At 38.1% G+C, this 23,261-nt stretch overlaps 3 protein-coding genes and 1 long non-coding RNA gene across 14 annotated transcripts; 3 read left to right on the forward strand and 1 right to left on the reverse strand.

The window, feature by feature from the left end:
• Positions 1-206: 206 nt before the first annotated feature.
• On the forward strand, positions 207-8,481 carry LOC122028005 (NLR family CARD domain-containing protein 3-like). 2 transcript variants are annotated; one of them, XM_042587019.1, is made up of 17 exons: positions 207-791; positions 1,545-1,757; positions 1,952-2,010; positions 2,178-2,315; positions 3,139-3,213; positions 3,315-3,398; positions 3,513-3,574; positions 3,726-3,795; positions 4,905-4,980; positions 5,057-5,187; positions 5,750-5,809; positions 7,274-7,348; positions 7,473-7,577; positions 7,646-7,741; positions 7,827-7,907; positions 7,995-8,096; positions 8,169-8,481. In XM_042587019.1, the coding sequence occupies exons 1-17, from the start codon at positions 419-421 to the stop codon at positions 8,235-8,237; spliced, it is 1,869 nt and encodes a 622-aa protein (XP_042442953.1). In that variant the 5' UTR covers positions 207-418; the 3' UTR covers positions 8,238-8,481. The 2 variants fall into 2 exon arrangements, with proteins under 2 accessions (XP_042442953.1, XP_042442954.1); XM_042587020.1 differs by having other exon boundaries at positions 655-791; positions 1,538-1,757.
• A 199-nt stretch (positions 8,482-8,680) lies between these two features.
• Positions 8,681-15,247, forward strand: LOC122028256 (cyclin-D1-1-like). 8 transcript variants are annotated; one of them, XM_042587282.1, is made up of 11 exons: positions 8,687-8,983; positions 9,348-9,597; positions 9,701-10,699; positions 10,955-11,026; positions 11,920-12,095; positions 12,349-12,652; positions 12,751-12,837; positions 13,104-13,199; positions 13,284-13,485; positions 13,563-13,693; positions 13,778-14,423. In XM_042587282.1, exons 6-11 carry the CDS (start codon positions 12,434-12,436, stop codon positions 13,961-13,963), a joined length of 921 nt encoding a protein of 306 aa, XP_042443216.1. In that variant the 5' UTR covers positions 8,687-8,983; positions 9,348-9,597; positions 9,701-10,699; positions 10,955-11,026; positions 11,920-12,095; positions 12,349-12,433; the 3' UTR covers positions 13,964-14,423. The 8 variants fall into 8 exon arrangements, with proteins under 8 accessions (XP_042443223.1, XP_042443216.1, XP_042443218.1 ...); XM_042587289.1 differs by lacking the exon at positions 13,778-14,423 and adding an exon at positions 14,876-15,247 and having other exon boundaries at positions 8,681-8,983; positions 9,348-10,699; XM_042587284.1 differs by having other exon boundaries at positions 9,348-10,772.
• A 1,870-nt stretch (positions 15,248-17,117) lies between these two features.
• LOC122027345 lies at positions 17,118-22,501 on the forward strand. Of its 3 annotated transcripts, XR_006124372.1 has the most exons (4): positions 17,118-17,370; positions 19,990-21,526; positions 21,635-21,704; positions 22,371-22,500. It is a non-coding gene; the product is annotated as an uncharacterized LOC122027345 (long non-coding RNA). The 3 variants fall into 3 exon arrangements; XR_006124371.1 differs by having other exon boundaries at positions 19,990-21,704; positions 22,371-22,501; XR_006124370.1 differs by lacking the exon at positions 22,371-22,500 and having other exon boundaries at positions 17,119-17,370; positions 21,635-22,014.
• Positions 19,049-20,393, reverse strand: LOC122027344. Its single transcript, XM_042586294.1, has 3 exons — positions 20,132-20,393; positions 19,894-20,027; positions 19,049-19,535 (listed from the first exon to the last, which is right to left on the reverse strand). Exons 1-3 carry the CDS (start codon positions 20,391-20,393, stop codon positions 19,434-19,436), a joined length of 498 nt encoding a protein of 165 aa, XP_042442228.1. The 3' UTR covers positions 19,049-19,433.
• Positions 22,502-23,261: the final 760 nt, after the last annotated feature.

Raw genomic sequence — 23,261 nt, forward strand, 5'->3', positions numbered from 1 at the left:
ACAAATGAATTGCTGCTTCCTCTTCGCCGACGAAGAGGAAGCCGAGGAAGAGAAGAGGAATGGAAGATGGAAGAGACAACGGAGAGGAGAAATGGTATGGAAAGGAGAGGGAGAGGCGGAGCGCGGTTTGAGGAAGAAGACGACTATTGAATAGGGGGATTCGAATAAAAAAAAAGCAAAAATAACCTGCCGGTTCAATTAAATTTGTTCGGTCGAAAGGTGGTTCACCACACGGTTTGTGCCTTGTCGAAACTTGATCCGGTGTAGGAAACCGATCCGAGCCGTCATCCATCGCTGCCTCTCCGGCTGCTACTGCAGCGACGATTACGGATTCCTACTAGTTCGACGGCGCCGGCGCCTTCGTTAGCTCTAGCGAAGCTCACCGCATAGTGGAAGCGAACCTTCGCTGAGCTCTTTGATGGAGACTCACGCCCTTGCCGCCTCCTATTCTCTCAGATCCGGCGTCCGCTCCTCCTCCTCCGTACCACTCCCCTCCACGCATGGACTTCCCTGCAAACAGCGCCATGGACAGGGTTTCCTCCTATATTCCTTCCGTGACTCGTGTCTACCGGCCAGCCGTAGAGCTGGATCGTCGGTGGCTTTCGTTCCCAGGGCCGCAGCCGAGGTGCGCGATGGAAGGCCGAGCCTAGGTGGCGGGGAAGGAGGACGAGGAAGAGGAGGGAAGAGAGTTTTACGACAGTCTCAGGCACATACGACCAGCCCATCTTTGCCCGTGAAAGAAATTGCGTCATTTGCTGTGCCGGCTGGAGCGTTGCTTGCTGTCAGTTTTGGTATGAGGATTGTTTTCCTGATTCAAGAGATTGGATTACAAACAGACTTTAGGTTCTACATAAATGACTTGTTTCTCTTTATTGATTTCTTCAACTTTGTGGAACATTGATTGATCTAGGAGTATATGCATGTAGGCGAGAATTTCTCAAAATGGAAATTGAACCATACCAATGCATGTGGTTTTAAAACCTTGTTCTTATTTTCTTCCTCTAGACAAAATCTAGGAGTGCAAGTTGAACTTGACGGGGCAAACAAGTATATGCATAAATGTATTAAATACACATGATTTTCTGCAGAGGTGCATGGAAGCAGAAATTTTGAGGCCTCTAAGTGGGTTTAACCTGAGAATATTTATATGTTTGGTCCTCATCTTGTTTAAAACCTTCATCATGCTCCACTTTATGAGACTTTCAAAGGTAGAATTTACATTTGGCTTAAATAGTGTGCATTTTGTAATGTTCTATCTGGTATGATGATCCATGACGTCCTACATTGAGAAAGGCGCATCGAGAAGACAAATCTATTGATTTACTCTATTGTTGTCAGTGCTAGTCTTTTGACATCCTTTAGTGTTCATGCTAGCTTGTTGGTTCATCTTCAAGTCAGATGTATATGAATGGTTCCTCTGTGATGCCAAAATTTGACTATCTTGGTAATCATGCTAAAAGAATTTAGCTTTGCTGAATTCCATTTTGCTTCATCATGCTTTAGTTATTCAGATGGCACTGCTAATTTACTCCTTCAGCACACAGTTTTATGGAAGGTGGCTGGAAAACTAATCATGCCAAAACCAAAGGGCTCAACATCTGAGATTAAAAAAACTCCGTCGCCTGGACTTAAGTGGTCCTTTTCCCCTGGGACTAACCTGCTATCAGGTGGTGCTGCAAAACTTGAAAAAGAGTCCAGGCAAAAACTAAATGAATTTTCCAAGGAACTTAGAACATTCAGAAGTGTTGACTTGTCAGGTTAGCACACTGAACTTGTTAGAATGTATCTACAGCAAGTGATTACAGTTGTTCACTCTATAACTAATTGTTTCTAAATCTAATATCTGGTAATGAATATGCTGAGATAACTTTTCCAGGAGATTAAACTTACATTTACTTTACCAGGGTAATGGAATACTTGTAGATATTTAACAAATTCATGATTCTGTTAGGTCGTAACTTTGGTGATGATGGTCTGTTTTTTCTTGCTGAAAGCCTTGGTTACAATCAGGTTAGTTCTTTTCCTTCCTTTCCATAACCTTACTTTTTTTCTTGTTCCTACCTGTAAACTATTGCTGAACCAGACTCTTAAAGGTATGACATTACTAAAGCCAGACATTTAAGCATAACTTTTTTTAGTGTCGTTTAGCATCTCATTAGTTTTTTTCCATGTTTCAGGCAGCAGAGGAAGTGGATTTTTCTGGCAATGGGATTACAGCAGTTGGCCTAAAGGCACTTGATGGTGTTCTTCAGACGAATACCATGCTTAAAACTCTGAACCTATCAGGAAATAATTTTGGCGATGAAGGAGCTAAGGTAAGTCCATGTTTTAATTTTAATTTTACTAATTTTTGTGTTTGCGCCTATTCATCTGGAAATATGCAATTTGATTCTGCTGGAAGTACAATAGTGTATTGGAATACAAGAAAAATTAAAGTTCATTATCACCATTAATTGGTAATTTGATATTAGATGATTTCTTTGATGGTAAATGACAAAATCCTTTAATGGTATTAGATAAATTTACTGAGGTTGATATAGTAGGAATTCACACAAAGTAATTAGCATACAAGCATCCTAATTGTAGTTGCTAAATGCAAATACCCTACTATGTAGTTCATTTGACTGTATTTATCTTAGTTTGTTTAGGTCGGTTTTCATGGGGTTTTCATGGGGTAGTGGATTTTTTTTAATATATTTGTGTTCTAGCAGTGATGAGATAATTATTTGCTTGCCATGGAATTTATCTTTGCTTGTCTGATTTATTTCAGTTTTAAATAACTATAGGTTTTACATGATTCTTGCTTTGTAAAAATATATATATATTTTTCGTTTTTAGATTTCCTTCTTGGATGATGATGCAGTTCTCCAATTTGTTGTTGTTTTTTGTTCATTTCAGTATTTACCTAGTTGCATCACTCTTAACCATGTTTCTTTATAGCCCAATTGTGCATGAAGTAGTGATTAGCATATCATGTCACATGGGAGATATACCTCATGTTATGATATTTTCTGTTGTCAAATTTTTTATGATATACTATGTTATGATATACCAAGAAGTCTTTGTACATGTTATTTTACTTTACATTATTCCTGTTTCCTTTCATTAGATGTTGAGATTGTGGAATTTCCCATGCAGTGCCTTTCAGATATTTTGAAGGTGAATGGAGGTATTCAGAAACTCCAGCTAAACAGTTCGGGTATTGGAGATGAGGTTGTTTAATTTTACTTGTTGCAAGTTCCGGTTGTTTGTTTCTTGAGGAAGAAAATGATTCTTGATTCTGGTAAAGTCTGAATGCTAAATATGTTATGCAGGGTGCAAGGGTTATTGCAGATATGCTGAAAGAAAATCAAACTTTACGTGTGCTGGAGCTTAACAATAATATGATTGAATATTCTGTATGACCTTATTCTTGGGCAATCTTTCATGTTTTTATGAAATTCTTAGATCTTTTACACTTTGTTTCTGATGTCCTTACTCCTTACACCTTATTTCCATGTGAAATTTTATAGGGTTTTGCAAGTCTTGCTGGAGCACTAGTTGAGAATAAGGCAATTCGATCTATACATCTCAAGTTAATAAGACTTACACACACTTAGATTTTCTATCCATGCAGTTCTTTCTTGCAGATTTAATTACTTCATCAGATCTGTTGGCTTTCCAGTATTTATTGATTGTATTACTTCTCAGCAATTATGTAAAACTATATTTCTATCTTAATATAGTGGCAACTATGGTGGTCCACTTGGTGCTGCAAGTCTAGCCAAAGGAATTGAAGGAAATAAGTCTTTAAGGGTATGAGTTCAGCTTAATGATTATGGATTTACACTTTTGATTTTAGCAAGAAGATTTACATAGCTTGAAACAAAGTGAAAATTTATAGAAATCCATAAAGTGCACCAATGCATAGAAATGTAGCTTATGTGACCCTACAGAAGAAAACATGACTGAATGCATAAGCAAACTAACTTTACATCTCTATATTAGCGCGCACAGAATTTGGACAATTTTTATTCTTTAAGTTTTGTAAAGTTTGTCTCCATTCACTGAGAGTTGCATTTGATGTAAATCTATATAACTCATAACTTGATTAAATGAAAGAACCAATCTATTGACTTGTTATCTCCGATCATTAACCTTAATAATCTTAAACTCAAGTATATAGACCTCCCCATTTGTTCAATCTCACATATGATATTGAACTGAATTATAGTATCCTATTGCATTGATGCTGCTCTATCATTATTTTTCATCTTATCCAAACTCATATCTTTCTTGATGATCTTGACCTTTTCACATCTATACTGCTATGCAATATGTATGTACCTGTATTGTATTCATTGGATTTGATTCCATGTCAAATTCCAAAGAAAATGGTTAAACAACATACACCATCTTCCTCTTGAAGGGGTAAAAGATTTTGCTCATCCACTGATTTCAGAAAAGTTGGACAAATTTCTATGAACTATGCTTGTTACAAAGAAAGTTTTCATGAGGCTTGTGAATTCATCTCACGTCTTTGAGACTTAAGCAACACATTTAAGTATTGCTGCAAAAATGACATCCTTTATTACAGTTGTCAATGTCATCACTATGCATAAGAATTGAAGATTTATGTCAATGCCAACACATTTGCATTAGAATCAAAGATTATTAAGAAATTGGAGATGATTGCCAGAATGGAAATCAGAAGACCAGAATGTCTAAATCATCATAAAATATTTTTTTGAAAGAATCTATGTGGTTTTTTGCTGCTTGACTTGGAAACCAACTAGAGCTTGTGAACAAGCCCTACTTAATTAATGCAAAACATGAATGTAATCCTGAGAACTGTAGTAGTTTTAACGACAATAAGTTCTACTGAATCATTTGTATTTTTCTCATCTACAAATTCTCAGTGCAAGGAACTTCATCTTCATGGAAATCTTATTGGAAATGAAGGTGTTCGAGCATTGATATCTGGTTTATCTGCTCATAAAGGTTCTTTTGTTTGGTTGCTGATATAATATTGTTTGTTGTATATAGTTGTCACAATCAATCATTTCTTCTTGTTTAGGAAAAATAACACTTCTAGATATTGGCAACAATGAGATTGGTCCCAAAGGCGCCTTTAGCATCGCTGAGTATGTTAAGAAAACTAAGTCCTTGCTATGGCTGAATCTTTACATGAATGACATTGGCGATGAGGTGTGGTTATTGACTATTGTTGCATTTATGCTCTGTTGCTTCACTTCTGAAACATAAATTATCATCTAAGGTGCATATATATCTCAGGGCATTTGGACTACACACGCACACACACACAAGGGTTTGACCTGTCTGGTTACCTTGGAAGTTAAAATAGCATCAAGATATCAAAGCATGTGAATAAGACTACAAGCACATCATAATTTATGGATAAAATTTTGTCTCTTAGGGGGAATCCACATGCTATGCAACCAATGTTCATCCTTTAGAGCATCAAGTCTAGTTTTGTTGCTGAGTTTGGTTCCATGTATACTTGAATTATCATGTGGCCTTTAGTTATTGATTGATGGATAATTTGTTTAGGGTGCTCACATATCATTAATTCCATCTGCAGTATAAGCAAATTTATGTGACACAAATCATAAAAGGATTATATTAATTGCTAAATTTCCTACAAGGTTTTCATTGCAACCATGCTTCTATTCAAGTTCATTGGTGATATATTATTTGGATGCATTTTATTTGAAGTTTTATGTAGCTTTTTATCACGTAATACTAACAGGGAGCTGAAAAGATTGCAGATGCTTTAAAAGAGAACCGCACAATAACTACAATAGATTTGGTAAGAGTTGATTCATAAAGTTATTTATCATAAGGTTTATAGGTATTTAAAGAAGCCATTGATGAGTTATCTGGCACTTGTACACTTTTTACTCTTTTTTCCTTCTTTTTCTTTGTACCTGGTGGTTGATCAGCTACCTTTTTTCCTAGCAGGTACCCCTTTCTATGGATGTTTTTATAATTGCCTTTTTAACCTTGGTTTTAATACACTGTCCTCAAGTTTGTAACTTTGTATTCAGAAAATTTATTTCAGTCTTTCCAGAAAATCTTGGTCAGTTGTGTCAACTAGCTCGTGTTTTACTTATCTTTTTTTGTTTCATTTCAATATTTTTTTAATCCTGTTTAGTAAGATCATAGTCACTGGGGAAGTCTATTGACTCTATTCATGCTGGAACTGGAATTTTCCAGGTCTAATATTTTGGAAAATTGAGCAGTTTTGTCTTCCCCAATGCAGAGTTCATGCATTCTTGGCTTCTAAGAATGTTAGTACAAGTTCTTGCATTTTCTGCATGTATGCCATTACGTCATCACCCTCAGTTCCAGTAAAAACTTGAAACATTATAAGACAGATATCATCTCGTCTAAGAAATGGTGAATAAAGAAGAGTATTGATTTTATGAATAATTTACATAGCAATTTGTGTGGCTATATTTTTGTAGCTCCATAAGAGTTCGTTCACGGCACATTTTTGTATATTCCTTCTCCACTATTTCTGGATACATTTCTTTTAAATATATGATTACTAACTTTTAAGGGCATTTTTGCTAATTTTTCCCCACTTTGATCTTTAACAATGATCTTCAAATCTCAGTTTTGTTTTATGGTTTTATTTTCTTTGATGAATAATCCTTTTGTAGCAAAAGATATTATGTTCATCCCAGGCGCCCCTCACAACCTGTCCCAGGTTATGTGAAGGGCAGTAAATCACAAGTCAGCTTAGAGCTGACCAGGAGTGGGAGGAGTTATTTTTCTTCGAGGGCATGCGCCCATTGGGAATTGATCTCTTGCCCCATTGTAGCAAGTCTGTCACCTTCTAGCCAACTGAGCACCCGTGGGATTTGACAGATTATCCTTGTATATGCTGGTAGTGGATTGCTATTGAATTGGGCCAGTATTCTCTTACTCATATGCAACTTATTAATTATTCTTTAATGGTTGGTCTTCAATGTGCCTTATTTATAGTTTCCCATAGAAATGGGTCTTTAGAAAAGTAATATTTGTGGTAATATTGGAGGTTCCCATAAGAATGGATCTTTGGAAAGAAGTAATAGTTGTGATATTAGTGCGATTTGATATTGAAGTACCTCATTTTTATGCCTTTAGGCCTTATGTAATGCCTCTCCTCTTCCCTATTTTTATGTGACTCTAACTATTTGAAAGCACCTACCTGCAACTGGTTGATTATTGCATAATTGTTGTTGGAGTGTTAGTTTCTTAGATCAGTTTTGAAAATATATGTTTTCAGGGAGGTAATAACATCCATGCAAGTGGAGTGAGCATGATCGCTAAAGTATTGAAAGATAATTCTGTCATTACAACTGTGAGTAATCCACTAACTTGTTATTCTGCTATTTCCTTCTATTTGGAATTCAGCATGGTCTTGTATCGTACAATGGGGTACAACTACTTTTTAGCGGTCAAATCTGATTTTATTAGCCTCACAGCTGGAGCTAAGCTATAACCCTATCGGTCCCGATGGAGCAAAAGATCTATGTGAAATTCTAAAATTCCATGGGAAAATAGAAACATTGAAGCTTGGTTGGTGTCAGGTATCATGAGTTTGATTATGTTAAGATCTATCCTGCTACCTCTGGTTCATATCAAGCATGTTTTGCAGATTGGACCAAAGGGCGTTGAGTATGTTGCAGACTGTTTGAAGTACAATACGACATTATCAACTTTGGATCTACGGGCAAATGGACTTGGAGATGATGTATATTCACCTGTGCATAGCAAAGAAGTACTATTTTTTCACCATAGACAGTCTGTCTTGATGTTTTACCAATCATTCTTTACAGGGTGCAGTCTGTCTAGCACGCAGTTTAAAAGTTGTTAACGAAGCTCTAACGTCACTTGATTTAGGTTTCAATGAGATAAGAGTAAGTTCATTGCCCAAAATGTAATATGATCAGACCAAGTTCCTAGAATGTACAATCATCATAACCAACAAGTTAAACCGCAAACAGGACAGAGGAGCTTTTGCTCTAGCTCAGGCATTAAAGGCGAATGAAGATCTTGCTGTTACATCATTGAACCTTACAAGCAATTTCCTTACCAAATACGGACAGGTTGGTTCTATTGCATCCATCATCTGTGCTTCAGTATTTCTTTTCCACAATTGAAATTGACTAACTATACAGGTAGCTCTTACGGAGGCTCGTGATCATGTATTTGAGATGAATGAGAAGGAGATAAACATCTTCTTTTAGCTGCTATCATGTTCTTAGCTTCCTCCTCTCCGATGCCATTGCCTGTTCCTCTGTAGATTTTTTTTTTTAAAGTCACACTGGTTGTTCCAGTGTACATCAGCTTCATATGAAGATCTTACTATACTTAGGAGTAGACAAATTTTCGATCTATTTGGCCGTATCATTTTTTTTGAGGTGAACGATGTCAGAAATAATCTATTCAATGCATTTTCTGAAAACGGAATGTTATTTACTTGATTATGTATGCTCTAACACTTGCAGAAAGCATTTCAGTGAGACAAGACTGAACTCGTCTCAGAACTGATGAAATGACAAAGAAAATAGTTCGTATCAGTGAGACATGACTGAAAAAGCCTTAAATCCCCCAAAACATTAACACCGTGATCAAATAAAATGGTTGCAAATTGATTTACAAATCAAATTGAGGCTAAAGTTTGAGATACAATATTTATTCTTTTTAGGGCATTCGAGATCTTCCTCCTTGCCCCTCTTCAATCTTGTTCGGAAGAGCTTTACTTGTATCAATCAAATCGATAACGGAAACCAAATTCAAACTCTTTGTTCCTCTCTCTGTTCGTCTGTTCTCGGTCCAGAAGAAACAAAATGACGTTGGTATTACATGGAGGGAGGGGACGACGCAGAAGTGTCAGATGTGGGAGTAGACTGTGTAGTTCATGGTCCGGCTCACGGTCGATGGCAGAGCTGCCAAAAGAGTCTGATTCCGGTCCCTCACTGCAAAAGAATCCGTACTCTTATCTTCTCAATTATTACCTCTCTACTATATTGCGTTCAAGGTGTTTGAAAAAAATCGTATGAGAAAAAAATCCTTTTCTTTTTACTTCTAGGATAACACTCCTTCCCTACTTTATTCAAAACGAGGAAATTTTTATAGTACTTAGTGTATCAAGGGTAGGACAGTGCCAGTTAGGTTCACTGAAAACTAGCATTGATAACCATTTAAAATGTGTAAATATGATGGTCCAGATATGCTTTCATAGCCTGGTTGATCTGATTTGAGATATGTTGTGGAATTGGCATGTTACTAGCAATAGTATTAGTGGGCTAAAATATTTTTTTACTGATGGTGAGTTTGCTGCATCCATTTACCAGATATGGATAGAAAGAAATAGATCTCTGAAATTGAGGATAAACCTTCTGTGGTGGTGGGTCCTATTGTCCTATGTAATACAAGACATTTGAGGAGGATAATCCCACAAACAGAGAATATATAAGAGCTCTTGGAGTCGGTTATTTTTTCCCCGTTCATGGAAATATACATGCTGCCAAATGAATTTCACCACCTTGGGACTTGGGTAGCACCTCGACAATGAGAATTGATGCTTCCCTAGCAGGGTGTCAGGTTGGAACTATGTGTTCTGTGAGATTGTTTTTTTTTTTTGTAGCTCCAGTTGTTGCTGTTGCTGATTTTAATTGATAAGGCATTCTGATTCCATGAGTTACAGACTATTAGGTGCTGTATGATTCAAGCTATGGAAAGGCAAGCAAATGTGTTTATCTACTCAGCCTCTCAATTGATTGTTCAAATATAACTATCGACCAAGAACGCATGATCAAAATATCCTTTTTATGGGCTCAGCGAGTTTATATATATAAATTTTTTATGTAAATAGCAGACTGTGGATAGATAACTATGCTCCATAGCTAGAGAGAATCTCTTTTGGAATATTTCACTATTAGTTATCATGTTAAGAGTCTTACATATAAGATTATTTTATTATTCTCAACTATGACCATGGGCAATTTCAGCAATTTCAGGAAGGTGGCTATTAGTTAGCATGTTAAAAGTCTTACATATAAGATTATTTTATTATTATTCTCAACTATGATCATGGCCAATTTCAACAGTTTCAGGAAGGTTGAACACAAGCATAAAGATAAAAGTTCCTGCTCATTAAATAAGCTCCCCTAGTTTCTTAATCTCTCTATATTGGTAAAGTTAGATCTTGTGATTCATTTGCCTCGTGCATAAATGATAGTTTGGCATATATTTAAAACTCAAAAGACAAGAAAACTTTGGCATCTTTGGCTTTTCTGGATGTACCAAACTCTGTCTATACATTGTATTTTTTTTACCATGAGAACTGAATAAATGGAGATTTGTTAATCCTATATCTATTGTATTTTTGTCTGATATCCACTGAAGGCATGCACCTGGTTTGGATATTGTGGTTCAACGTGATATATTGTCATTTAGTGTGAGATAATTATGTTATTTATACTCAACAGGTACTAGGGAAAAATTATTCTTAATAAAATAACCAGGAAACATAAATGTTGCATTAGTTATCTTCATGTCTTAGACTGACACTTTGGCAGCGATCGAGTAGTACTATTTACCATTTGTTTTGTTGTTTGTGACCTTACGCTGCGTCGATATGAGCATTCAAGACTCTGTAACCTCTTTTGGTGGATAACCAAGGGACCTAGTAGAAAGACAGTAGGTGAGATTAATCAGGGATCAAGTTTCACACCAAATCATGCTTCTGATAATGTATTCCTTTCCAGAACAGTGTGGTAAATGGTTTAAAAGGAAATTCTTTATTTCAATCTTTGCAATTCAAGTACATATAACAGATGAAAATTTTCGAATAAGATAACCTCACACAATGCAAAGAACTAGCTCAATAACTCTTTTTTTTTCTACCTTTTTTTCTCTCATTATCTGTGTTTCTGCTAACAATTAATGATGTTCCCAGGCTCCAAGTTGAAAGAAGATTAGCAACAACTGGAACCAGAATTGCAGTATCCAAAATGCAATTCAACAATGGGTAAGCACTAACTGCAATATGTAAACCCCAACCTTAAATCTGAACGTATATAGTTTTAGATTTTGTGCCAAACCAACTGGTATGGAATCCCAACCCTGTTTATTTCAGTGGTGCCTGAAAACCATCAGACTGATCCATGGATATAGTAGATCAGTTTGTGATGGAATCTGAGCTTCTCTGAGAAGGTCAGAATTTATGGAGCTCACACATGACCATTTTTTGTTCTTTTACTTGGCATTTTTTGGATGTATACCAATTATTGTTCTGATATCTGCCACTGAGCATGAACTTATAAGCTATATTATTCTTTTTAAGGCTTAATTGCACAGAAGCAAAGTCGATTTGCACGTTGCAAAGATTAAGGCTCTCTGATTAATCAGTTTATGAACTCTTTTTTCTAATTGAAAATTAAATATAATAGGTACTGATTTTTTTATTCATTTTTAAATACTGGATTAAACCAATTGAACTGACAAATTAGACGTTCAAACTCTGAAAAACTAATGGGGTGTTTGCTTGGGGAGAAATAGAAAGGGAATGGGTCTTTCATCTTGTGTTTTGTAAATTTACTTGCCATTATCCAAGAGAGTTGATATGGTGTTCGACTGGCTGTTCACATCATTCGTCCGTGCTCCTAACAGGTCAGGACATCCGGAAGTGATCCAGACATCCTAAGTGTATTCACTTTGAGACGCCCGGATTCTCTTAGTCGCGGAAGAATGACATAGACGGCGAGTCAGACATCATATCAACTCCTCCTTTATCCCGATAGAAATAAAATATAAGATAGATTGATTTCATTCTCCTTTTATTTCCTTGCGAATAAATAAATAAATAAGGAAAATAGAATATTTTCCTAAGTTTCTTTTATGTTATTTCCTATTCCTGAGCAGGTGAACACTGAACACAGGTAAAAGACTAGTCTTTGCCTCAAGGTAAACTGCAAGCAAAAAAGATTGGTCTGACATCAACGTAAATAATTAGTACTGCGCCACAAAGAAACAAACACAAAGCACAAGAACTCTTCAACGACAATCAATTGTTCCTCGGCATGGTAAATTACAACAAGGTGAATTGAAAAGTGAGTTGTAAATTTTAGAACTATAAAATAAGAAAAGAAAATCGACTGAGATACAATAAATATTTATTTACACCATATTCTATGAGTTATAAAGAGTTTTTTTAGTGACTTTAAGTTAGATATCGCTATATAAACGCTCAAACCTCTCACTTGAGAGGTAGTGGGAGTAGTAGACGCTTTATCTATTTTCGCATCTCCGATTTCGTCCTTATACTTACCGCCGGGCTTTCTACTCATTCAGTCTCGACTCCGTCCCGTCTCTACCGGGGTCTGGTGCTCCGCGGTGATGGAAAAGCGATGAGGATCCTGCTTCCTCTTCTCCAGCCATGCCGCCCTCGACGTCGACCTCCTCCGCCTCTTCCGGCTGCTTCGACCTCCACTGCACGGAGGACGCCGGCGAACTCGCCGGTTACCGCGGCGACGCCGGCGACTCCATCTCCGTAGAGGGCGAGGAGGCGGCCGCGGACACGGCTGGTTCAGTTCGCTTCCCCGTCGAGTCGGTCGACCCAGCCGCCCGGCGCGACGCCGTCGACTGGATTCTTAAGGTGCTGCCTCCGGCGCGCTGCGCATCCTAGAACTACCCGCAACGTTTCGCTAACATGCGCCGGGAGTGGGGCTAACGGACGTTTTGGTTTGGTTTCAGGTGCGCGCTTGTTATCGGTTCAGACCACTGACGGCGTACCTCGCCGTTATTTACGTGGATCGTTTCCTTGCTTCTCACCGCTTGCAGGTAGATCGATCTCGATCTAATCGGACGGCCACCAATATTTGTCTTTTATGCTGAATAAATTATTATCTATTAGGCCTGAGTGTGTATTGTTTTTTCTTAAGACATTCGAATTATCGGCGATGATGAAGTAAATACATCTTAATGCTGAATCATTTAACATTCAGGAAAGTGATGGAATTTGTTGTAATTATAAGAGGATTATTTTACAATATGGTTGAATCTAAACTGTGTTGTAGGGTCTTATTGTTTGTTGTATCAAAATGCAGCAAAATGGTTGGGCACTGCAACTTCTATCAGTGGCTTGCCTCTCTCTAGGGGCAAAAATGGAGGAAACACTCGTTCCGACCCTTTTGGACCTGCAGGTGGTTGAGCTCATTAAGACCAGTAATGGTACAGCAGCTTTTGTAACTTATCTGAGCATGAATTGAGTTGGGTTGATTGTGTAGGTTGAGGATGCAAAATTCATCTTCGAGCCTCGTACTGTGCTTCGCATGGAGCTTCTTGTGCTCACTGCATTAGATTGGCAGCTTCAAACTGTATCTCCCTTCAGTTTTGTTGATTTCTTTGCTTGTAAGATTGATTCATCTGGTAAACGAGCAAGAGTCTTGGCTTCGAAGGCCACACAAATCATATTAGCAGCAATGCGAGGTAATAAAATTGGTTTTGGGTGTCATATCGATTTTTAACTGATATAATGCTTAGATCTGAACTCCATGTTGCAACAGAGATTGACACTGCAAGCCATTCCCCGTCGGCTCTTGCTGCAGCTGCTGTAATCTGTGTAATAAATGAGACTCAGGATCTGGCCGTCGTTAATCCTACAATTGCAGCGACATGGTGCATTGGACTTACTGAGGTAACTGATTAGAAAGATCAGTAGCTTTTATTCATGAGCTAATCGATGGATAGGTCAGTCATAGTATCAAATTTGTCTTTTTAGGAGAGAATCTCCAATTGTTATCGAATAATGCAACAAGCAGTTGTAGAAAGAAGGCTCAGCAAATCTTCACTGATTCTCTCGCAGCAAAGGGTACCTTGTCCATCTAAAAGGGACTCCGTGCTCACATCTTCATCCTCATCTCTGCCGACTAAGCGAAGGAAGATTAACAAACAGAATCGCCACTGAGTGGCTGATGGAATGAGTTTGCTAGAAATATAAAATATGAACCTTAGGGAATAAGAGAGCAAGTTGTATTTAAGGATTAAGTATCATTTTGTTTTTATAGATTCCTCAGTATTTCATGCAGGAGTTTGGTTTGCTTCCAATCTAGTGAGGAAGGAATTTTCTTCTCTTCCTTTTTAATCCTAGAAGTCATTTCCTTTGTTGGTTTTTTTTTAATTTTTATAATAATCCAAGTGTCCTGGGCTTTAGAGTCGCATATCCCCCAAAGGGAGGGGGGTCTGCCATTATTTTGTGTAGTGCTAAGTGTGAAGATTTGTGTTCCTTTCTGATGGCTGTGGGGTCTGTTGCAAATAGAGAATGCATTGATTGTTGAATGGAAGAGAGCCTCTTCCAGCTGGTGGTTCTTGTTGTAAAAATACTAAATTCAATATTCAAGCAGGATACAAGATAACTTATTATGGCATTCCAGATCTCACACTGTTCTATTGCTTCTGGTCAAACTACTCTGTCTGACTCATCCTCTGCCTCGGCAGAATGTGCATGATGAGCGTTTTCTTTTTGTTGTTTTGTTTAGTCCTTGTTGTTGAGTATCCATTGTTAATTATGAAGCATGCCTTGTCAGTCAGCCTGAAGAAGTGACACCCATCCTGAGGCTGTGTTCCTAGAGCTCCTGCAATTCTTTCCATTTTATATAAAGTTCAACTGGTCATTTAAAATCCCCACTCCTAAAATTTGCAATACCTTAAAACTGATATTTCCTTTGTCAAATTCAAGTATATCGGATCAGCATCACAATCTGCTGCTGAGATAAAACGAGTGAAAAATAGTTTTGGCCAAGCAAAGCATTAATTTTACCTAAGACACCAACAGCTGTTGTGAAGATTAATCATTATCTCATGAATTCTGCGATTGCAGATGATATCACTCTGCCTGCTACCGTGGCAGTATCTGTGTGGGGGACAGTAACATGATGCATGGAGAAAGAAGATGGATCGGGCAGAGGAATCATGAGACTTGGTCGGAATGCGTCCAACCTGCACAGCTCAAGAAGCCGGGTACGTTGCCGCGCATTACCCCTTATTCCCTGCCTACTAACGAACTCGTGGACTGTGCTAACAAGATCCATATCCGCTGGGAAACAACAAACACATCTGTGCGCAATTGGAATCTGTGTGAGTGGGACCTTGATTAGGAGTTGTGTTCTTTGATGATCTTGATTTCTTTGCGTGCTTCTGTTTGTATTATCCATGTTCATCATTGACCTGTCTAAGATCCTTCATCATCATCATCATCACTGCTTGTGGAGACACTATCATAATTGCTTTGCTTGTATAGTTAATAGAATAGTCTTGTGAGACTTGAGAGCTATATGAATGAGTGGGACAGATAGGCGAAGGATTTGCTTTCCAATAAGACGTGAAAGTTCAAACTCAAACAAAACCAAATTGACCTATGTCATTTGTCTGAATCTTATATTGCAGCTGTAAAGCTGCCCCAGCAAACAAAGTCTTTAGAGGAGGAAAAATGTGGGAGTCGAGGAGGAATAATGCATGCTACATGGATAAATAATTCAGTAAGTAGTCAAGGACGATGGTGATGGACTGATGGTTGATGGTGATTCAACTACTAACTATACTAACTACGGAGGAATCACTCTATGAGTTCAATGTTGTGTGATGTGGTGAATAAGGTGGATCAGAGTCTGGGAGATCAATGTCAAAATTAAGAGGGGATCAATATTTTAGGCTAGCGCAGACGATCATCCCGATCGAAGGGTAATTTGAGCCCTTAGTATTGATAAAACTTTAAGTCGAGTCAGTGTCATTCGGAGCAAGATCTACTTCATCACTCGAAATTAACATGATTAATTAGTTTGGTCAAGTGATCTAAAACCTATGATATGAACAGAACCATCTATCTAGTGTATATTTCTATCGATTTGTAATAAGATGGTTATATATCTTATTAACTAGCCCTGTTCAGGTATTCCTTGAACTTTCTCTTTCCTGATAAAATAAATGAAGCTGTTAAAATTGAAAATCGTGGACAGATTCCCTCATGCCTGACATGTTTCCAAAGGAGTGAATATTTTTCTTTTTCCTGAAAAATAAAAGCAGATGATATTCTATTTTTTTCTTCCTTTTTCCTGTTTAAGTGCACTAGACTTTCTTGCTTATACATCCTCCTAGATTTCCACAGCCTTTTGGAACTCTCTTTGACCTCAAAGCAAGGAATCCAAAGAACAAGCCCAAAGCCCCAAAGCCCTAAAGCCGAAGACTTTTCGCCACTAAATACTCTCTTTAGCCTCCTTTCTTTCTCAAAGGATATTTACTTAAAGGCAAGCGTGATTTGATAAAGGATGCTTCAAACTTTTGTTTCTCTCTACAGGAACTATATATGTACCTCATGCTAATGTTGATGAAGTAGGTCCTGAGATATAAAAAACCCCAAGTCAGCATGATAACACAATGTTCACAATTCGTGCAGATGAATGATAACCTCTAGATGTAGAACTGTATCACAGTACACGCTTTGAAGGAGGAGGGTAAAAAGCATAAATATTCGTTCACTAAGTAACCAAAGTGGACATATAGTAAATATCTGCAATGACTCTGCCCCGCAATAAGAATGAAGAAGTTAAGGTCTTATTCATAATCATCAGTAGCTCTTACCTATCTACCTGTCAACTAGTTAAAGCCATGCCCCTGCCTTTTTCTTTTGGCTTTTCTTTTCTTTTCTTTTTTATTTCTGCCATGATGGTGTGCAATTGGAGAAGACACTTTGATGGCCGTGGGGAACCTTAAGTTTGGAGAAGTGGTAGATGACAGAGACAATTCATTGTTGGTGATGAAAGAGCTCTGGGGGAAAGCAAATGGATCATGTGGACTTTGTTTCGATGTTCCAAATGCAGGTAAAGGGCTAAAGGCTACGTAAAGTAGCCTGGATTAAGATTTCTATTGATACGGAAAGACATTAATAAAGATGAATCAGTGTTCTTTTTGAACTGTCCTTAGCATTGTATCATGCAACTGGTGGTGGCCAACTCAAATTGGATGGGCCCGGCTGTCGGCCTATGTTGTCTCATTGGGCCTCGCTCAGTCGTTATCCGGCCCAACCCACTAGGATTGATGCGGTTGAGCCGGGCCAATTTCTCTTTCTTCTCTGCTTCTCGAATCATCTGATCCATCCCTGTTTCGCTTCGCGATCCGACCAATTCACTTCACAGCTTCTTCGATCAGTGCCGCCCTCGATGCATCCGCTGGGAGTGTTTGGCAAGCCGCGTCGCAGCAGCCGGCCTACCTCTACCCTGATCCCATCCTGGCTTTGTGATCTTTGATACTGCTTGTTCTTTGTCTGAGGGCGAGCTCGGAAGAATCTTGCCAGGAGCAAAAGAGGTATTCGGCGAGGAGGTTGGTATTTCTTTCCTAACAAATTAGCAACTTCATTTCTTATGTCTGTTAATAGTGCGAATATCATTCTTCGGGAATACAATGGGTAGTTCTTTCCTGACAAATTGGAAACTTCATTTCTTATGTCTGTTAAGACTTAAGAGTACGAATACCATTCTTCTGGAACACAGTGGGTTGTTCTTTGCCAACAAATTATATCTGTTAAGAGTGTGAATATCATTCTTCTAGGACGCAGTGCATGGCTACTGATTTTGATTGATTGACAATTGAAATTGAAATTGAAATTAAGGGGGAATCCGATTATCTATTTTTGCAGTGCTAGATAAGGATCACAAGGATAATGTTGTCGAAGTTAAGAGAATTGGAAATAGAATTCTTGTGCCAAAGTTGATTTTAGAAATACATAATCATATTAAGAGCAAATTCGAGAGAACCCGTTGCTTCTCCTTATTGTTCTTAACCAGACCAAGAAGCAACTCACTGGCTGCAAGGATTGCCCTATCCGTGGTCGATGCACTAGCAGAAAATGGCAATTGGAAGTTTCCGATCCTTTAAAAACCTGACCCCATGGAAGTTTTCCACCGGCCATCATGATAATCAGAAGGAGCTCGTGGTGGTCTATTCCGTTTTCTCATGCCTACTACCCACGGAAGTTAAGGATCCTTGCTCCTTATGGCTCTAACTTTGCATTATTACTATTTGTTTCATCATCGACGCCAGTTTTAGATAGGCTGGGCTTTATCAAAAATATTATAAACACGCCATTGTCACCTCTCTATGGTTTTGTCAGCTTAGGAGGGATTTGCTGCAATGATTTTGGGTTCTTGATGGGAGGTTCCATGAACACTGAGTGTCCAACCTTCATTCTCTTTATAGGAGGTCTTATGAACACGCCTAGAGTTTGCATGGAACAAGGGGTTTAGGGAAAAAAAAATTATTGAGACAGGCTCCCTAATAGCTCTTCAGTTGATTAAGTGTGAAGTGTTGACTCTCTCCCTTTATTACCCAGCCATGCAAACCATTTCAGTATTGGGGTGTAGGGAATTGGCAATAAGGCTTCTTACCTTATCCCAGATCATGAGCTCATGTGCACATTGGTTGGCTAAGGAAGTGTTTCAACCGCTTTGCTCCTAGTCTTTTTTATCCAATTCACCCCTAGAATTGAAGACCTCGGGAAACCCTTGTCCTACCATTAGCATGACATTAACTGGTGTTTTTTTCTCACTTAATAAGAGGTCTTGGCATCATCCCAGACATGCTACTATTTTCTGGAATAAGAAGGTTGTTAGAAGGGAAAATGCTCATTATTTAGAAGGCGTGGAACTGAAACCATATTAATTTTCCATATTCATTACTTGTAATTATCGGAAGACCGATCTTTAAAGAATCCTATTTAACAATATTTTTATATCTTCTTCAGTGTGTCAAGCTGTTAAATGCCTACTGGACAATCAGACAGGACACAAAATTGGTGCAAGAAAGAACATTGATTGGTATTAAGAGACATCTTTAAGAAATGAACAATGCGTACATGATGAGAATGAGATAACATTGTGATATGATCAAAATGATACTGGAATCAAATGGTAACTGGTTAGGAAAAATTGTGAATGATTATCAATATAGTTTTGAGAAATTAGAAACTACAAAACTATCTCATCCTGGATAGGCAAAAATAGAATTTCCAACAGCCTATTGATCATTGAGCATTCACATGATTTTTTTTTTGGTTCTACTGATAACTGAATAAGGATGTTGTAATTGTAAAATTGTTCTGACTACAGGATTGAAAAACCCCAAATTCATTCTCCGTCAATTCTAGTTTATGATTACATATGTTTTCCCTGTTGAAATCAATCTGGGGAATACATGCATCAACCGTTATTGGAAATCTATCTTTACAGGCTGGTTTTCCTCTGGCAACGTTACCCTGTATCTCAAATTTTCATGGTATACATTAAACTATTCATGAACACATCAGACACACAAGATTAGTTAATGGTTGAGATCTATCTTTGAATTCTGTCAAGATTTCATTTTATGTTTTGTAAACTATTGCACAACTAGCCTGACATTTCTGAGATGCTCTGGAGCGAAGGACGCCATTGTCTGCCTCTCATTGTCGTCTGTGTGTTCTTCAGTGGATCTTGTTCTTGTCTTGTTACCTGTTCATTTCAAACAGAATAGTGTTGCAATCATTATTTCTGAATTCAACCTAAACATTATGTATACATCAGTAAATGAGACGTATGCTCCCATTTCAAGTTCATGTTCCGTTTGTTTTGTGTCTTTCAACTGCTGATTGGTAGGCAAATTAACATCTGTTGCATTGAGCGACTCATTAATTTTCTTCATCGTTGAGTGACAAATTCCTGTTTAATGGTTAGATCTGAGATTTTTTCATCATTTTTATTTGTTTTGCCAATCTACCTATTGATTTAGCTACAGTTCTAGACGCTAGTAGTTGATATATTGTGAAACTTATATGCAAGAATATCTTTGTAGCAATTGTTGCAGTCATACCTCATGTCTTCTTTCTGCATCCTCCTGTGTTTCATCTCCGTTCTGCTTCTGCTGCTGTTTCTGTTTCATAATCATTTCTTTCTGGCTTTTCTTCAGCTTCTCATATTGCCTTCGCCTCAGAGCTTTTGCGACTTCTGACCAAGAAAATCCCCACAAATGTTCGCCGTTAGATCACGCCGGACGACTAAACAACAGCAATCAGCATGGCAGAAAAATAAAGACGAGAGGAAATAAGAACCTTGAGAGGCGATCAGCCGGTAAACTTGGCCGAGCAGAAGCATTTCCTTGGGCTTGAGCAACTTCACCCGGGTAATCCGGATCCCAACGCCGCCATCGTGTCTCTCATTTGGCGGGACGTCGAGGGTTACGAGGGCCACGTGGTACCCTGGGTTGCTCTTCATGACATTGGCAGCGGTCGTCGGCCAGTGTAGCCTCTCCACTTTCCCGCCCGGGTACTGGATCACCACCGCTGCCGCATCCGCTGCCTGGCAATTCCCCATCCTTCTGTGTTACCTTTGCCTGCAGTTGGCTATGGTGATTTAGTACGATTCAGGTATGGGAGAAGTGTGGTAGAGAAAGAGAAACAGTGATAGGAGCATTCAACCAACTTCGGCTACCTTGGTTCAGTTGCCTTATTTAATGCGATGGGATGAGGTAAGAAGCCTAGCTCAAAGCTCGATATTATAGAATATATTCTCGCACATATTCTGCAGTCAATCTCTATATTTTTAAACAAAGAGGGAGAATGAATACTTCCGTCTGCCTTTGAGCTACCTTCCACGTGACATGATGTCAATGGCGAGCTTATATGGGCTATGGTAAAAGAGTGTGGTAGGCGTGCGTGTTATATACGTTGCTGGCGACTAAGGAGAAGCATGATAACATCCCCTGCACGCAGGGCGTGGGATTCTCCATGCTATCGGAGTGTGAATGCCCGCGAGAGGGGGCCACGTACCAAGAGAAGGTAGTAAGCAGACTGTTGTCACTGATGGATATATTACTTTGTTGCTTCCTTCTGTTATGGTCGCTTGGCCTTACCTGAGGAAGCCACCGCATGGAATGGGATATGGAAGGCAAAAGCTGCTCCTACCTTTCTGTGATGGTCGCTTGCCCTTTACCTGAAGAGTCCTGATCTCTAGCGTCAATTAAATTGGTTGCATCAAGCATCAGGTAACAGATAGCAGTAGTTGTTGCTTCCTTGTGTTGCGGTAACGGTAGTGTTGCTTCAAGCGGTGGGTTTTCTCTTCATTTAATCTGACAAGGGACAGCGCTCAGCGGCAATAACCAAAACGGTCCAAAGTGGCCACCTCTTTCTCCGCTCCATGATTGCCTTGTGTTGTGGCATGAAATCAGTGATCACGGTCAATGTCGCAAAGTAGGGTTTATTAATTAACTAATGCTCCACTTTGATTTATGTATGCAGAGAATCTACATGTTACTCTAGTCATCCACGTACTCGAAAGATAAATGTCTCCAACATGTTTACATGTTTCGGAGTTGGATGTGTTCATCACTGGGGAAAAAAACAAGCTACTTTGGACGGAAAAATTATCTTTTGATCTATTTTTCTCTCATACTTCACCTGCTAAATCTTTTATACAAATGAATGAGGTACTGCTGTGTTAGAAAAAGCGTAAGTCAGTCTCATCAACCACCGCTATCTTATTATAAAATGGGGGTTGGTTGTGTTCGGGTATTAACTGCTCTTAGTATTTTAATTTTTCATGTTTGTATTCTGCAGCACAAAATAAAAAAGGAAAAGGATTACACAGAGGACAGATGGTCTGTTCCATTCAGATGACCATTTGAAGGTACGATGTCTTCGAGTACTAGCTTGTATGATAGCTCTTCTAGGTTTCTCTTCCTTAGTCCAATTGCCGACTAAACGTCATTAAGATGCCATGTGAAGTGTTGGAGTTCTCACACTAATTGTCCGATCTCATCTTATTCAAACCTTAGCCCAGTAGGGATCTATCGGTGAAGATTGAGATATCCTAGGCATATAATCATGGTTATCAAAATTTAATTCCACGGATTGGTGTACTTGATACCTATATAGGTATTTATTTGAATAGATTTTAAGATCAATTTTTAATCACATTAGATGTCTGACTTTTTTCATGTAAAAGGCTGATGTATTAAGATAAAATAACCCTATGATTTGCATTAAGATAAAACAACCCTATGATTATTTTGTTGTGGGGCGGATGATACTCATCCTGGACTATTTGGACGAGTGATATACGGTTACCAAAATCTAACCTTAAATTGAATCTGAAAAGCTCAAATTATATATGGAATCATAAATCAGTTTTCATCGATCTAACTAAAAATTGGAAAATTCAATATATAAAAATTAACTAATACAAACATATATCTGGATTTTAGAATCTATAATGTAGATATGAATGCAAATTATTAGTTTGATTTCGATGTCCTGTCATATTTATTAGTTACTTTCTTTTTTGTATTAGCAGGTGATGATATTATTGTCGATGGTGTAGATGCGGTTATCATAACTAATAATTATACAATTACTATTATGTTAAATAATCCTATGAACAATAAGAGAAATTTAGTGGATGAAAACAAGAAAAGACCTGAATGTAGTTGAATTAACAGCTAAATGGTGCGGCTCAATGACTCATTGTTATGGTCTTTGATTTTCAAATGAATTAATTCCTTCTACTATGTCTCTTGCTAAAGAAAAAATAAAAAATAAAATAAAATTTAAAGTATTAATATTTAATATATATATATAAATCACTAATATCTTCTCGATAATGATATAGAAAATCTGTATGCACCGACACTCAGAGATTTCATTAGATCTATCTTCCTACAAAATTGTTATTTCTTTTAAAGGACAGCTAAATCTCTAATATTAATTAATTAAAAAACTTATGTGAAATAAAGGATCAAAACTTATCGGAAAAATGTGGCAATTAGAAAGGCATTAGGTGAACAGCAGAAGTGGAGTTGTTGGCATTTGCTCAGGGTTTCACATAGATGATAAATGTATAATAGTTTATTTGTAGTGGAAAGGGTTTGAGTCTCAGGGAATGTGCCTTCATTCCTTCATACACTCAGCAACTCTTGATGAACCTTCTTCTATCGATGGGGGTTATCACATGGGGGACCGTTAAGCGGATTCACATTTTTGAGCAAACATGAAGCAGGCGAAATCATCTGCTTCTTAGAATAAATGCAACACAAGAACGTACCATCAATCGTGTCTGGTCGCAGACTTGGCTTCCTTTTCATGGTGGTGATGCCTGACTGCATATCGCAGCTTTAATAGGTCGTTTGACCAAGATCAGTGCACTTAAAGCTGAGCCAGACAGTGAGGCAGTGTGGTCCCAAACCTG

Source organism: Zingiber officinale, chromosome 10A (assembly GCF_018446385.1).
Source record: "Zingiber officinale cultivar Zhangliang chromosome 10A, Zo_v1.1, whole genome shotgun sequence".
NCBI classification, from domain to species: Eukaryota; Viridiplantae; Streptophyta; class Magnoliopsida; order Zingiberales; family Zingiberaceae; genus Zingiber; species Zingiber officinale.

Coding starts and splice junctions, on each gene's coding strand:
- LOC122028005 (XM_042587019.1), top strand. CDS start 419: ATGGAGACTCACGCCCTTGCCGCCTCCTATTCTCTCAGATCCGGCGTC. Junction 3,214..3,314: donor GTTCGGGTATTGGAGATGAG/GTTGTTTAATTT, acceptor TATGTTATGCAG/GGTGCAAGGGTTATTGCAGA. Junction 5,810..7,273: donor CAATAACTACAATAGATTTG/GTAAGAGTTGAT, acceptor ATATGTTTTCAG/GGAGGTAATAACATCCATGC.
- LOC122027344 (XM_042586294.1), bottom strand. CDS start 20,393: ATGGGGAATTGCCAGGCAGCGGATGCGGCAGCGGTGGTGATCCAGTAC. Junction 20,028..20,131: donor CCGGCTGATCGCCTCTCAAG/GTTCTTATTTCC, acceptor TTTCTTGGTCAG/AAGTCGCAAAAGCTCTGAGG. Junction 19,536..19,893: donor ATGCAGAAAGAAGACATGAG/GTATGACTGCAA, acceptor TGAAATGAACAG/GTAACAAGACAAGAACAAGA.
- LOC122028256 (XM_042587285.1), top strand. CDS start 12,434: ATGCCGCCCTCGACGTCGACCTCCTCCGCCTCTTCCGGCTGCTTCGAC. Junction 12,653..12,750: donor CCGTCGACTGGATTCTTAAG/GTGCTGCCTCCG, acceptor GTTTGGTTTCAG/GTGCGCGCTTGTTATCGGTT. Junction 13,694..13,777: donor GGTGCATTGGACTTACTGAG/GTAACTGATTAG, acceptor TTGTCTTTTTAG/GAGAGAATCTCCAATTGTTA.